At 35.1% G+C, this 12,837-nt stretch overlaps 1 protein-coding gene across 2 annotated transcripts in view; it reads left to right on the forward strand.

Annotated features, from left to right (window-relative positions):
- CNTLN (centlein) overlaps positions 1 to 12,837 on the forward strand; it is a 268,014-nt gene that overhangs the window by 86,334 nt on the left and 168,843 nt on the right. For both annotated transcript variants that reach the window (XM_053924685.1, XM_053924690.1), the window contains exons 7-8: positions 1,775 to 1,933; positions 10,495 to 10,689. In XM_053924685.1, coding sequence (XP_053780660.1) covers positions 1,775 to 1,933; positions 10,495 to 10,689 — 354 coding nt within the window. The remainder of the gene's footprint in view (positions 1 to 1,774; positions 1,934 to 10,494; positions 10,690 to 12,837) is intronic.

Consider the following 12,837-nt stretch of genomic DNA (forward strand, 5'->3'; position numbering starts at 1 on the left):
CTTAGTGTGATAGTCTCAAGACCCATCCATATTTCCACAAATACCAGCATGTATGTCGGAAAGATTATATGTTTTTATCTCCATTGTGCCCCCTTTCTAATATAATGTTTACTTAGCTCTCCTGGCTAACACGTGTCTTGACTATATATTCTGGTGGAATTTTGTCCTACATTCATTGCCTATCTCTTTGATAATTTTTGCCAATGTTATTCTTGAAGAATAGCACTACTTAGCAAGCATTATTGCTATGGGTCACCTCTCCCCTCCTTTTGTGAGTATTATTGTACATTCCCTAGAGGCATTGTGCCATTATTCCCTTCTCTCTTCTCTCCCCAATTTTCAAACTTATTTTCTGCAAGTTTCAGTTTTTTGAATAGTTACAGATGGTAATTTAGTCTGAAAGTCTGTGTCCCCCCGAAGTTCATATGTTGAAATCATAATGCTTAATGTGGTGGCATCAAGAGGTGGGGCCTTTGGGCAGTGTTTAGGTCATAAGGGTAGAGTCCGCATGAATGGGGTTAATGTTCTTAGGAGTCCTCCCTGGGCTGCCTGCCGAGTGCTTTCTACCATGTGAGGGTACAAGAAGTTTATGACACCAAAGAGGGACCACACTTGACCCTCTAACTTCCAGACTACAAATCTATGAGAAATAGATTTATGTTGTTTGTAAATTACACAGTCTCTGATATTTTGTTATAGCAGCCTGAAATGACTGGGACAGATGGTCTGTGTACATGTTTCTGTATGGGTATAGGGGTTGCTGTGTTAGGAGGACATTAATATACCAAATCTCTAAAAAGTAAAGCTCATTTCTCCCATGTAAATATATATCCATCTTTAACAACTGTATATCTCTCTTGTTCTTTCTTTCAAGATTCATCTTACATGAATGAATCACCGTTTTGAGGTTATATGTAAAGAAAAGTTTCCATTAAAAATAGTTTCCAAAATATATATCATGAAGTGTTTTCTTATAAAATATATATTTATGTTCTTCTCTTCAAATTGAATATGTAATTTTTAAAATTTTTATATGACCTGTATCACACAGGATTCACTACTATAGGAATCTAGAAATCTCATTCACAGAGGTGTGGTTTTCCTGGAACTTTAGTGTCATCACCTCTTTATTTGACCTTCTACTTCCCAATTTCACCCTTGGTGTGTTGGAAGGACTGGGTTTGCCCTATGTTGCTCTCCTTCCTTCTTACTTTTTTGCCTTGTCATTTCCTTAAACCTAGATTAGAGGAGTCACAGGGATTTCAGCCCAGGCCCTGGAGTTGCAAACTGATGGTGCTTTAAGGAACTTTGGTTTGAAAACGTCATTTATTTGCTTTTGGGATTCTTTTCAATAAATTTAAAGTTATATATAATATACAATGAAAGGTTGACTTATCCTGTATTCAGAACTCTCTGATAACTGTCATTGGCATCAGTACTTATCAATTCTTGAAACTGAAGTGTAAGTTCATTTCAATAAGAAGGTGGTACTATGTCCATATATTCAGGGTTCTTATTACTGTCAAGCTATAAAGGAAAATTGATAAGTATTTGGCTTTGAAAGTCATAGTAGTTCCATCAATACATCCTAGGTGTATGTGATAAATATTAAATACATTATATGTTATTTCTTTTATTAGTATTTTTGCCTGCAGTAAAAAGTAATAGATGAAAAAAAGGAAGCTAATCTATAACCTTAGGTGAACATGGTTATTTAACAGAGATTATCTTTATGCGTGCTTCTCTCTACTTATTGCTTGTTTTGCACAGAAAGGAGTTGCAGGAACTGCAGAACCTTTACAAACAGAATAGTGCACACACCGCACAGCAAGCAGAGCTTATCCAGCAGCTGCAGCTTCTGAACATGGACACGCAGAAAGTACTGAGAAATCAGGAAGATGTTCATACTGCAGAAAGTATATCGTATCAAAAAGTATGCTTTTATTCTGTCATAAAAATGTAAATTTACATGTCTGAACTTATAAAAATATGTAGAATTCAATTATATTTTCAGATTTCAACATTACTTTTTTATATGTTCCTTCAAAATTAAAAACGAGATATGATTTGATTTGGTAATATTTAATATTTTGTGAGTTTTCTTTATGGTTGTTAAAGCTGAACATTTAAAATATAGATGTGAGTTTATTCTGTAGGATATTATTTTATAAATTTGAGTTTTAATATCTACTATGAAACGTATTAGGACTGTAGCCCCCAAACCAGAATGGATTTGGAGAATGGAATTAGCCTTCTTTATGAGAAATTATTCATCAAGTGTGATTCTAGTTTATAACCTAACGTGGTCTTTCATTATGTAATTTGAGCATTATTTTCTTGGCAAATCTGCACAAACACAAATGGGTTTTTAGGATTGGTATTTAGGATCAATGATGAAGTCTTTAGAATCAATATTTCCCAAGGATTTTTCTCTCTCTATTTTGTGTTTTCTTTGAGTATTCATTTTACTTTACAGTTGTTTAAGGATTTCCTCATGAAGACTTACCCAGGTATTTAGGTATGCTGACTGACTCAGAAGCAGTAAGTATAGCTAATAATTAAAATAAACACCTTTATGGTTTTGTTTTAGTTCCTATATAGGTCAATCCTGTGAAATTGATGTTATTCCCTCATAATAATTGAGGCAACCAAAGGCTTAGAGAGGATAATAGAGCAATCTGTGTTATTTTGAAGTTTTTTTATCTAAAAAAATCATGAAAATTCAATATCTATAATTAATATGAAATAGCCATTAAGTAAACTTTAACACATACTTTATTTATTGATTGATTTGAGAGAGAGAGAAGAAGGGAGAGAGACATCAATTTGTTTATCCACTTATTTATGGATAAATTTTATTGGTTGATTCTTGTATGTTCCCTGACCGAGGATCAAACCCGCAACCTGCAACCTTGGCTACATGTCTGGAGCCTAAACACATACTTTTAAATGGTGCTTTGGAACTGTGCTTTTCCGTCTATATTATGTGTTCCCTTCAGATTTCCCTCAGGACATGAATGATAACAAGTAGAAGGGTAGGGCCCATCATCTCCACTTCAACAGAGCCAGCTCCACCTTATTTTTAAAGTGGGAATGTCCATTATGCTTTTGTTTCTTTTTTCGTTTTTTATTTTATGCTCCTTTTATTTTACACAGTTCTACATATGCTTCCATAGCCTCTCCAATGAAGTCAATTTCAAAGGAAAAGAAGGGTTCTGTCATTGTCTTCAGTCAACAAATCTTAGGAAGAGCATGAGTTTGATTAAATATAATGGTTTACACAGTCTTGAAAATTCTTTCTTTTAAACTTTCCTTTCTAATTTTTTTATTCTTGTTTATTCTATTACAGTTGTCCTAATTTTTCCCCCTTTGCCCTCCTCTGCCCAGCACCTCTGCACAATCAACCATATCCATGGGTCATTGATAACATGTTCTTTGACTAATTAATCCCTTCCCCTTTTTTCCACCATTCCTTCCTCCCCCATCCCCTCTGGGAGCTGTCTGGCTGTTCAGTGTTTCCATGTTTCTGGTTCTGTTTTGCTCTTTAGTTTATTTTGTTCATTAGATTCCTCTTATAAGTGAGATCATATGGTATTTGTCTTTCATTGACTGGTTTATTTCACTTAGCATAATAGTCTACAACTCCATCCATGCTATCGCAAAGGGTAGCTTAAGTGCCCATCAGTAGATAAATGGCTAAAAAAACTGTGGGACATTAACACAATAGAATACTATGTATCAGAAAGAAAGAAGCAATTCCTACCATTATGTTTTTGTTTTTAAACCAGTCTCTATTGCTAAAATGACTTGAAAAATTGGACCTTATTAGAAACTTTAATTTTTTCTCTTCACTTGTATATTTAACTCAAACATTTTTTCTTAGTTTTTGATTAATGTCCCCATACCCATGGCAATTTATATTCAAATATAGCCTCGTTACCATTCTCTGTGAAAACAGCCCCAGTCATTATTCTTCAGACACTAATTGTACAGATTTGCTTTTTTTTTTCTTGTAACATTGCAATTTTTAACTTTTTGACCTGCACATTTTTTGTTAGACTTGTTTTCGTTTTCCTAGAAAATGTTTTAGTTTTGGAGTTCAGGATTTGGGAATGATCACACTACTTTATTTCTCATAAATAAACAGTATGCTACTGTTCAGACTTCCAGTGTTCATTTATATTAAATTATTCATTCTATTTCTAGAGCATTTTACTTAATATTTGTCTTTATTCCTCTTACACATGTATTTTTCTAAAATTTTCCCAATAAAATTGAATAATCTAATAGTTCATTCAGTGAGATAAATTATTTACTTAAAAATTAAGATCTTCAAATATATTTTCACATAAATTAATTTTATTTTTTCTAAATAATAATTATGGCCTAGCTGTAAGACTCAGGTGAATAAAAAAATAACTAAAATATTATATGCATAGTTTACCTCCAGTTCTTGCAAAGCTGACTTCTTTAAGAGTTAGGTGTTCTTAATTTACTGTTTATAATGAATGTAGTTTCTGTTTCCTCTCTTTCTCTCAATTCTTCTCTTGTCTTCACTTTATTGTTTTTGCTTCTCTCCCATTTCTCCTTCTTTCTTCAGTTTATTAAGTTGATTTATATCATAGCATCTGTTTTATTATCTGAAGAGATTAAAAAAAAACATTTGCCCTCAAAGATAGGATGAGGGGTATGAGGAGGGGAGACAAAGGTAAAGAGAAAACTGAAAAGGATTTTGAGCACAGGATAGAAGTATGTCGTATTTTTCCAAAGATTTCCATAACAAATCATTAGTTTTATAAGTGAAAGTACCTAAAAAATAATGTTTAGGGCTTCTCTGGAAGAAAAACACCCAAGTGAAATCAAATTAAGCTAATGTGTCTTCTCTCTGAATATGTAGCCATTTATTTAAGTTCTAATCATTTTTCTACCTTTGCACATCATTTATATACATGGGTATGATTTAAATAAAAATGGGAATTGTATCAGTATAATTTCCAGACCACCTAACATGTTTATTCTATTTAATGATAATTACATAACATGAGCTAATATCAATTGAGAAAAATAAGGAGTTAGGTTATACATACTTTTAGTGTAAATTGCATGTTAAATCTGAATTTTTCCTTCTCATTTTTCTACTATGAACAGGTCTACTTTTCACTTGAAGAATTTATTGTGTCAATCAGAATAGCAAATAGTATACTTGTACACTATTTATGAAAAATATATTCTTTAAACAAATTAGTCATTAGGTCACAGAGCATATGTTTTTATTTTTAAGTTTAATAAAAGATCATCTTGTTCTACTACACTAATGAAAATATGGGTGAAAGAGTTCTGCAGTCTCAGGCCCTGAAAATGAAAGGACTTGGAGTTTGGGTCCTATTTCTGGAGATAACATGCTTTTTGTTTCTTGAAGATCGTTTTAACCTCTTTTCAACAAAATATAGCATGAAGAAAAGTAAGCATAATAAGTTACTCATGAATTATATGGATGATACTTTTAAAGTATATAGGGGAATGTATGATTAAATGTTTGCATAGGCCAGAATCTTGCAAAAGCCTATGATCCATTTCATTTTTTTCTGACTATTAAAGAAATTGTAGAGGAAATAGCCTTTCTGAAAACTGCTATAAACAATTGTGATTGCTAATAGGGAAGAAGTTAGTCAAGATGCCTAAACCAGAAGAGAACCAAGATGGCGGCGTAGGTAGACACACTGCGCCTCCTCACACAACCAGAACTGACAGAGAATCGAACGGCAAGGGGGTCCAACACCAAGGAAATAAAAAATAAACATTCATCCAGACCGGTAGGAGGGGCGGAGACGGGCACCAGGGTGGAGAGGACTCGCGTGTCTGTGGCGGACCAAGACTGGCAGAGTGTGGGACAAACGGCGCAGGCAGTCCAAGCACTAGCAGACCCTGCGGCCCCACATTGGTGCACAGATAAACCCAGAGGGCCGGACTCAGAGTGGCTGAGAGCGGGGTGGGCAGAGCGGTGGGTAGCACCCAGTGGCCCCACATTCACACATAGATAAACCGGACAAATGGCGGGGAGCGAAGCAGACCGCGCAACCCAGGGCTCCAGCTCGGGGAAATAAAGCCTCAAACCTCTGATTGAAAACGCCCCTGGGGGTTGGGGCGGCAGCAGGAGAGGCTCCCAGCCTCACAGGAGAGGTCATTGGAGAGACCCACAGGGGCCTAGAGTGTGCACAGGCCCACCCACTCGGGAACCAGCACCAGAGGGGCCCAGTTTGATTGTGGGTAGCGGAGTGAAAGATTGAAATCCGGAGGAGAGTGGAGCAAGCACCATTGCTCCCTCTCGGGCCCCTCCCCCACGTACATCCTCACAGCGCAGTGACCAGTGTTACCCTGCCCTGGTGAACACCTAAGGCTCCGCCCCTTAAAGTGTTACAGACGCGCCAAGACAAAAAGAAAAAAAAAATGGCCCAAACAAGAGAACATTTCAAAGCTCCAGAAAAAATACAACTAAGCGAGGAAGAGATAGCCAACCTATCAGATGCACAGTTCAAAACACTGGTTATCAAGATGCTCACAGAATTGGTTGACTCTGTTCGAAAAGCAGATGAAAGAATGAAACCTATGCTAAGAGAAACAAAGGAAAATGTACAGGGAACCAATAGTGATGCGAAGGAAACTGGGACTCAACTCAACAGTGTGGACCAGAAGGAAGAAAGAAACATCCAACCAGAAAAGAATGAAGAAACAACAATTCAAAGAAATGAGGAGAGGCTTAGGAACCTCCAGGACATCTTGAAACGTTCCAACATCCGAATTATAGGGGTGCCAGAAGGAGAAGAGGAAGAACAAAAAATTGAGAACTTATTTGAACAAATAATGAAGGAGAACGTCCCTAATCTGGCAAAGGAAATAGACTTCCGGGAAGTCCAGGAAGCTCAGAGAGTCCCAAAGAAGCTGGACCCAAGGAGGAACACACCAAGGCACATCATAATTACATTACCCAAGATTAAACGCAAGGACCTACATCCAAGATTACTGTATCCAGCAAAGCTATCATTTAGAATGGAAGGGAAGATAAAGTGCTTCTCAGATAAGGTCACGTTAAAGAACTTCATCATCACCAAGCCCTTATTATATGAAATGTTAAAGGGAGTTACCTAAGAAAAAGAAGATCAAAAATAGGAACAGTAAAAATGACAGCAAACTCACAGTTATTAACGACCACACCTAAAACAAAAACAAGAGCAAACTAGGCAAACAACTAGAACAGGAACAGAACCATAGAGATGGAGATCACATGGAGGGTTGTCAATAGGGGAGTGGGAAGGGGAGGGGAGGGGGAAGGTACAGAGAATAAGTAGCATAGAAGATAGGTGGAAAATAGACAGGGGGAGGGTAAAAATAGTGTAGGAAATGTAGAAGCCAAAGAACTTATAAGTATGACCCATGGGCATGAACTATAGGCGGGGAATGTGGGAGGGAGGAGGTGGACAGGATGGAGTGGAGTGGGGGGGGGGAAATGGGACAACTGTAACAGCATAATCAATAAATATATTTAAAAAAAAAGATGCCTAAACCAATACAGATGAATGAATTAGTTGTATTTAACTAATTTACTCAATTGAGAACTTTTTTTGACTTACTCTACTATTATTAATGAGATGAAAATAAGGTGGTATTTAACTAGGGGACTGGAACACACTAGACCTTTGCATCCTTGCAAGATCTCCTGGAGAAATATTCTGTTATCCTAAGGCTTTATCACCACAAAGTACTTAGAAATAAAAATAATCTTAACCTCCTTGAGGGCATTTTTAGCCAAATTTACTGGTAGACTGGGCCTAGAATTAAAAATGGCTAAAGAGTGTCTTTGCATCCTTTACTCTAAGTTCACAACTAAGTGGTCTTATTAAATAAGTGAAACCCAACCAGCTATCAAAAAAATACGCAAGTAGGATGTGTACATTGGAATATGAAAAAGGGATAGGATAGGCTTCATTCCAGTTCCTGGAGCAGGGCTAGTCTAGGTCATCTGTTCCAGGCTTTCTCAGTTCTTTTTCATCTGTTGCTTAGAAGAAGCATGGATATTTTTCAGAGAAAGACAGAGTTTGCCTCAGTGTCTAGAGTTGCCCACCCAGTCATATCACATCAAGTCAGAGCAACTTCTGAATAAGAAGGAGTACAATTGCATAAAGTGTGTGGCAGAGAGAGCAAAGTGGAGAACACAAGGAGATTGCTGTTAGTCTTCATTTTTATTGAAACGAAGCAGAAGGGAGAGGAGAGGAGACAAAAGAAGAGATATTAAGATAGAGCCTTCTTCCATAAATGATTAGACACAGAGCCTTATATCTGAAGGAAGATCCTAAGACATGACACCCAAGAGAAAAGTACATGACACCCTTGGCACTAGTGGCAGTAAATTGATCCTCAGTCCTGGCCACACACTGTCAGTGTGCTTGCACCTTGGGCAATGGGAGGGAACTTAGGAATTTGTTGACACTTATCAGTGTTCATGTGATTCTCAAATATTCAGAATTTGTGCATTATTTTTAAATATATTTTTACTGATGTATAATTTGAAATCTGTAAATTCTTTAGTAGTATTATTTTCTATCATTTTCCCCTAAAGAGATTAATTTGTGCTGATTGGGTAAACCTGGTTAGTCCTAATAAGCATACAAATAAGAGAAAGTGGGTAAATAACCTTTAAACTGAATGTTTGTATGCTGTTGGGCAGACCTTCACTCATCATAGCTTCTAATCTTTCTAGTCAGCTTTGCTCTGTCTTGGATTTTCTTTTTTCTTTTCTGCCCTGAACTCAATCATGAAAGCAGCAGCATAGCATAGGTAGGTCACCATAGGGCCCGCTCTGATCCCTTCATTGATCCTTAAAGCTGTCAGGTTCCGACTCTCTCTTCCCTCCTAGAGTATCTGACGGTATCAGCCATGGAAAGGACATTGGACATATTCCCTAGTATAAAGGTAATTGGAAAGGAAAGTACAAATTTATATCTTGAAGTTCTTTATAAGGCATATACACAACTTTATTTATATTGCTTAGACTTTGGCTGTAAAGAGAAATGGGTTATTTAAAGTGTCTACAATAACATAGAGGTACAATACCTTATAGAAAGTTAAAAAGTATACTGAGCTAATTATATGTCAGAGGAACGGTTTAGAGAGTCTTGTTTTTATGATAAAGTATATGTTGGAGAAAAAGCATTATGGAAAGAGGTTTCACAAGCCTTTTTTAAATTTTAAACTTTTAGAACTTAAAGCATAGCATACATACAGAAAAATACTCTGCCATCTTTTGTGTAGTTATGTTTCTTCCCATAAAGCAAGGCCCAGTAATAGAAGATTCTTTCCATCTAAGAACCTCCTAAATGAACTATGTAATTTTGAGATTCTCTCATTTTGGATTTTACTTTTGTTATAAAATCTTACTATTAGCCATGTGTATAGGGATGTCATATATATATCATCTCAACACAGATTTTAGTGACATGAATCTTAACTCTTGGATCACTTACATATGGATTCTTTATGTAAATCAGTTAACACAAAATGAATTATGCCTCATTAAATCACAATCAAAAGTTAAGATTTTCATCAGAAATACATTTATGAGTATTGGAGGCGTACCATTGTTAACCATATTTGATTCTCTGTATGATACCACTTATGTACCATATGCTGTCTCAGTTTTAATAAACTCTAGTTTTAAATTTGTTTAATGCATGTTGCTTTGGGCTAAAAAAATTAGTAATCTCTAATGCCTTTAGAACATTACTTCTATTTTATCACAGTCTGTTCAAGGTCGTAAATGATTCCCTGTTGTTTATAGCAACAAGTGCACCCTCCTTAACCTGGCACTCAGGTGTCTTTATGTTCCACTCACAGTCATATTGCCTGACTTTGTCTCTCTTATTATTCCTTCTGCCCTTCTGCCCTTATTATTCCTTCATATATATATATATATATATATATATATAATCAGTCAAGAACAAACCTAATAAACTCTTAGTGAAAGACTTGTTTTTTTTCCTCTTTCAAAGTACATGCATACTAAGTCCAATCAGGCTGATATATTTTATGCTCTGTCCTTTCCTAGCACTGTACAGTATTTTTTTCACATTTCTGCCACTTTTAGAATGACTTTTTATTTTTATTCAGTTTCTATAATACCACCATGGCTCAGTTCAAGTCCCTTTTCTTTAAAGGAGCCCTCCAAGGTTAATACAGCACATTTTCTTGTATTATGCTGGCAAATAATACATACTGCTGTTTAAAATATCAATTGTGGTTTTGTATTGATATTTGATGTTGTTTAGTTTTCCATGTGTTTATATCTTGTTTTCCCTGTTAGACTATTAAAATAACTTGAGTGCAAGGACTATGTCATATATAGTCCTGATATACATGTATATGTGTGTATATATTGTATATGTACACAGACATAACTTTTAATTGATTATTAATATATTTGAATGTATTTTTTTGAAACAGCTTTACAATGAGTTACATATTTGTTTTGAAACCACAAAATCAAGTGAAGCTATGCTCCGGCAAAGTGTTGTTAGTCTTCAGGATCAGCTAACTCAAAAAGAGCAAGAAAATGCTAAATTAAAAGAAAAGCTTCAGGAATCACAAAGAGCACCGTATCCTTTACCTCAAGAAAGTGATTCCGACCACTCGGAGCAGGTGAGAGACATTTTCTAGAAACATCGCCCATTGCAATATCATATTAAATACTCTCCTACCATTGACCAAAATATATAATTTTGCAAATATTAGAGTATAAATTGTGGCAGATAGTTTTATGTTGTGCTATTGTTATGCTCTTTGTATACATGAACATGGATACATGAATATACACAATATAGATTCATAGAGAAATGAAAGTAGAAATACAGGTTATGTCTGGTGTAGTTATTCTGATGAAACAGTTTGCTAATTTACACTAATGAGAGAAAATGAATAGCTCATGACCATTTTGAGACCTTTTAACTGAATGAGGTAATGGAATGGGAAGAATACTGAATAGGAAGTCTCATAAAGTGCTTTTTATAGTGCTTGGTACATGGGACCTAATACCTTTTAAGGCATGATTCTGCCACTACCTTGATGTGTGATTTTGACCATTCAGTTAAGCTTTCTGTCCATATATTGTGCTATTAAGTGAGGTACTACAAATGTATGTATAAATATGCAGGTTCAAGATTCAAATAAACTTGGGATTAAATTACAACTCTGAGCTTTGTGAACCTGAACAGATGTCTTTAACCCTTTTAGCCAAAGTTTTTCCACAAATAAAATGTTGATGTTAATGGTATCTGTGTTATAGTTTTTGAGGATTAATGATTTAATACTGCATGTCAAGTGCAGAGCTTGGCATATAGCAAACATTCATTGGTGCTTCTTTTTAGGTAATCTTTAAGGTAAGTGTCAGCTCTAAATATATATTGTAAAAAAAAATCCTGTTCCTATAAATTCATTTAAGTGTTTTTGGAATTCACTATTCCTTTAAATTTTAGTACTTATTAATTCAGTTCAGAAATGGAATTAACACAAGCTGGTAATTGTGTGATTAAATGTTCATTATGACTGAAGAACAGTAATTTTTCAGCCTAGCATATTTTGTCTTGCTAACTAACACTTCAACCTTACACAATTCTTAACTTTATATTTTATTATATTGCATTTTTTGGATATCAAGTTCATAGAATTTCATTATTCAAAAAAGTTGTATCATGATACATTATTATGCTACATGCATAGGCCCATTTTATTCATTTAATTAATTTGTTTGTTTATTATAGTAAACACCCTTGGTTCCACCAACTAACCCAAGGACTGTAACATTACTAATGTCTTACATTTACATGTATGTTCCTATATCTGGTACCCTGATTCTCTCACCAGACATCACTGTGAAAGTGCTTATTATTTTGATGATTTTTTAAAAACTTTTAGCACATATATATTTATGAGGATATAGTATATTGTTTAGTATTGTCATTTATTAAAGTGTTGCCTTGGGGTTTGGCAGTTTTGGCTGATTATGTTACTAAGACTCATCTATGTTGTTTGGCATAACTGATCATTTGTTTTTAGTGATTTAAAATATTGCATGTGCTTATATTATAACCATTGTACATTTATTTGTACGTGAATATTTTGATTATTTCCACATTTGGGCTATAGTGAATAATGCTGCAGTTGATATAAAATATCTAGGAATGAAAAACATAGGTTTAGAGTGTGAAAAGTTACTTTCATGAAATACTGATAACTTATTTTTCAAAGTGACTTTCATTAGTTTTACTCTCACCAACAGTATTTAAGAGATGAGATTGATTTTCATCCACTTCAACACTTGGTATTGTCAGACTTCTTTGGTGCTGAACAATGCCAACTTAGGGGATTGGATGATGCAGGCAAGATGCAAGTGTCTTCCTTGTTTTCTTGTGATATTATTCTTAGTTTTTTTTTTGTTGTTGTTCCATTGTGTTGCTAAAACTAAATAGACCCTACTGGTCTCCCAGAGCTGTCCAATTGTTAATCTTTGTGGGGAGATAGGGAAGCTAGGTGCTCCTATGCTACCTTATTTTTTCCCACCACTGTTATTTCTTTTTAATTAATGTATTTTTGTATATAGGTTACTCATACTAATAATCAGGTTACTCTGCTGGAGTGTTAGTTTCAAGGGGCATAACAATACTTAAGCCATGAAAGCATTTGTCTTTAAGCTTAGAATGTGTGTGTATGTATGTATGTGTGTGTGTGTGTGTGTGTGTAAAATTTAGCCATATTTTCCCTAAAGTTAGCTGAGTATTTTCCTCCTTTCTG

This window comes from Desmodus rotundus, chromosome 1, assembly GCF_022682495.2.
Source record: "Desmodus rotundus isolate HL8 chromosome 1, HLdesRot8A.1, whole genome shotgun sequence".
In the NCBI taxonomy this organism is placed as follows: domain Eukaryota; kingdom Metazoa; phylum Chordata; class Mammalia; order Chiroptera; family Phyllostomidae; genus Desmodus; species Desmodus rotundus.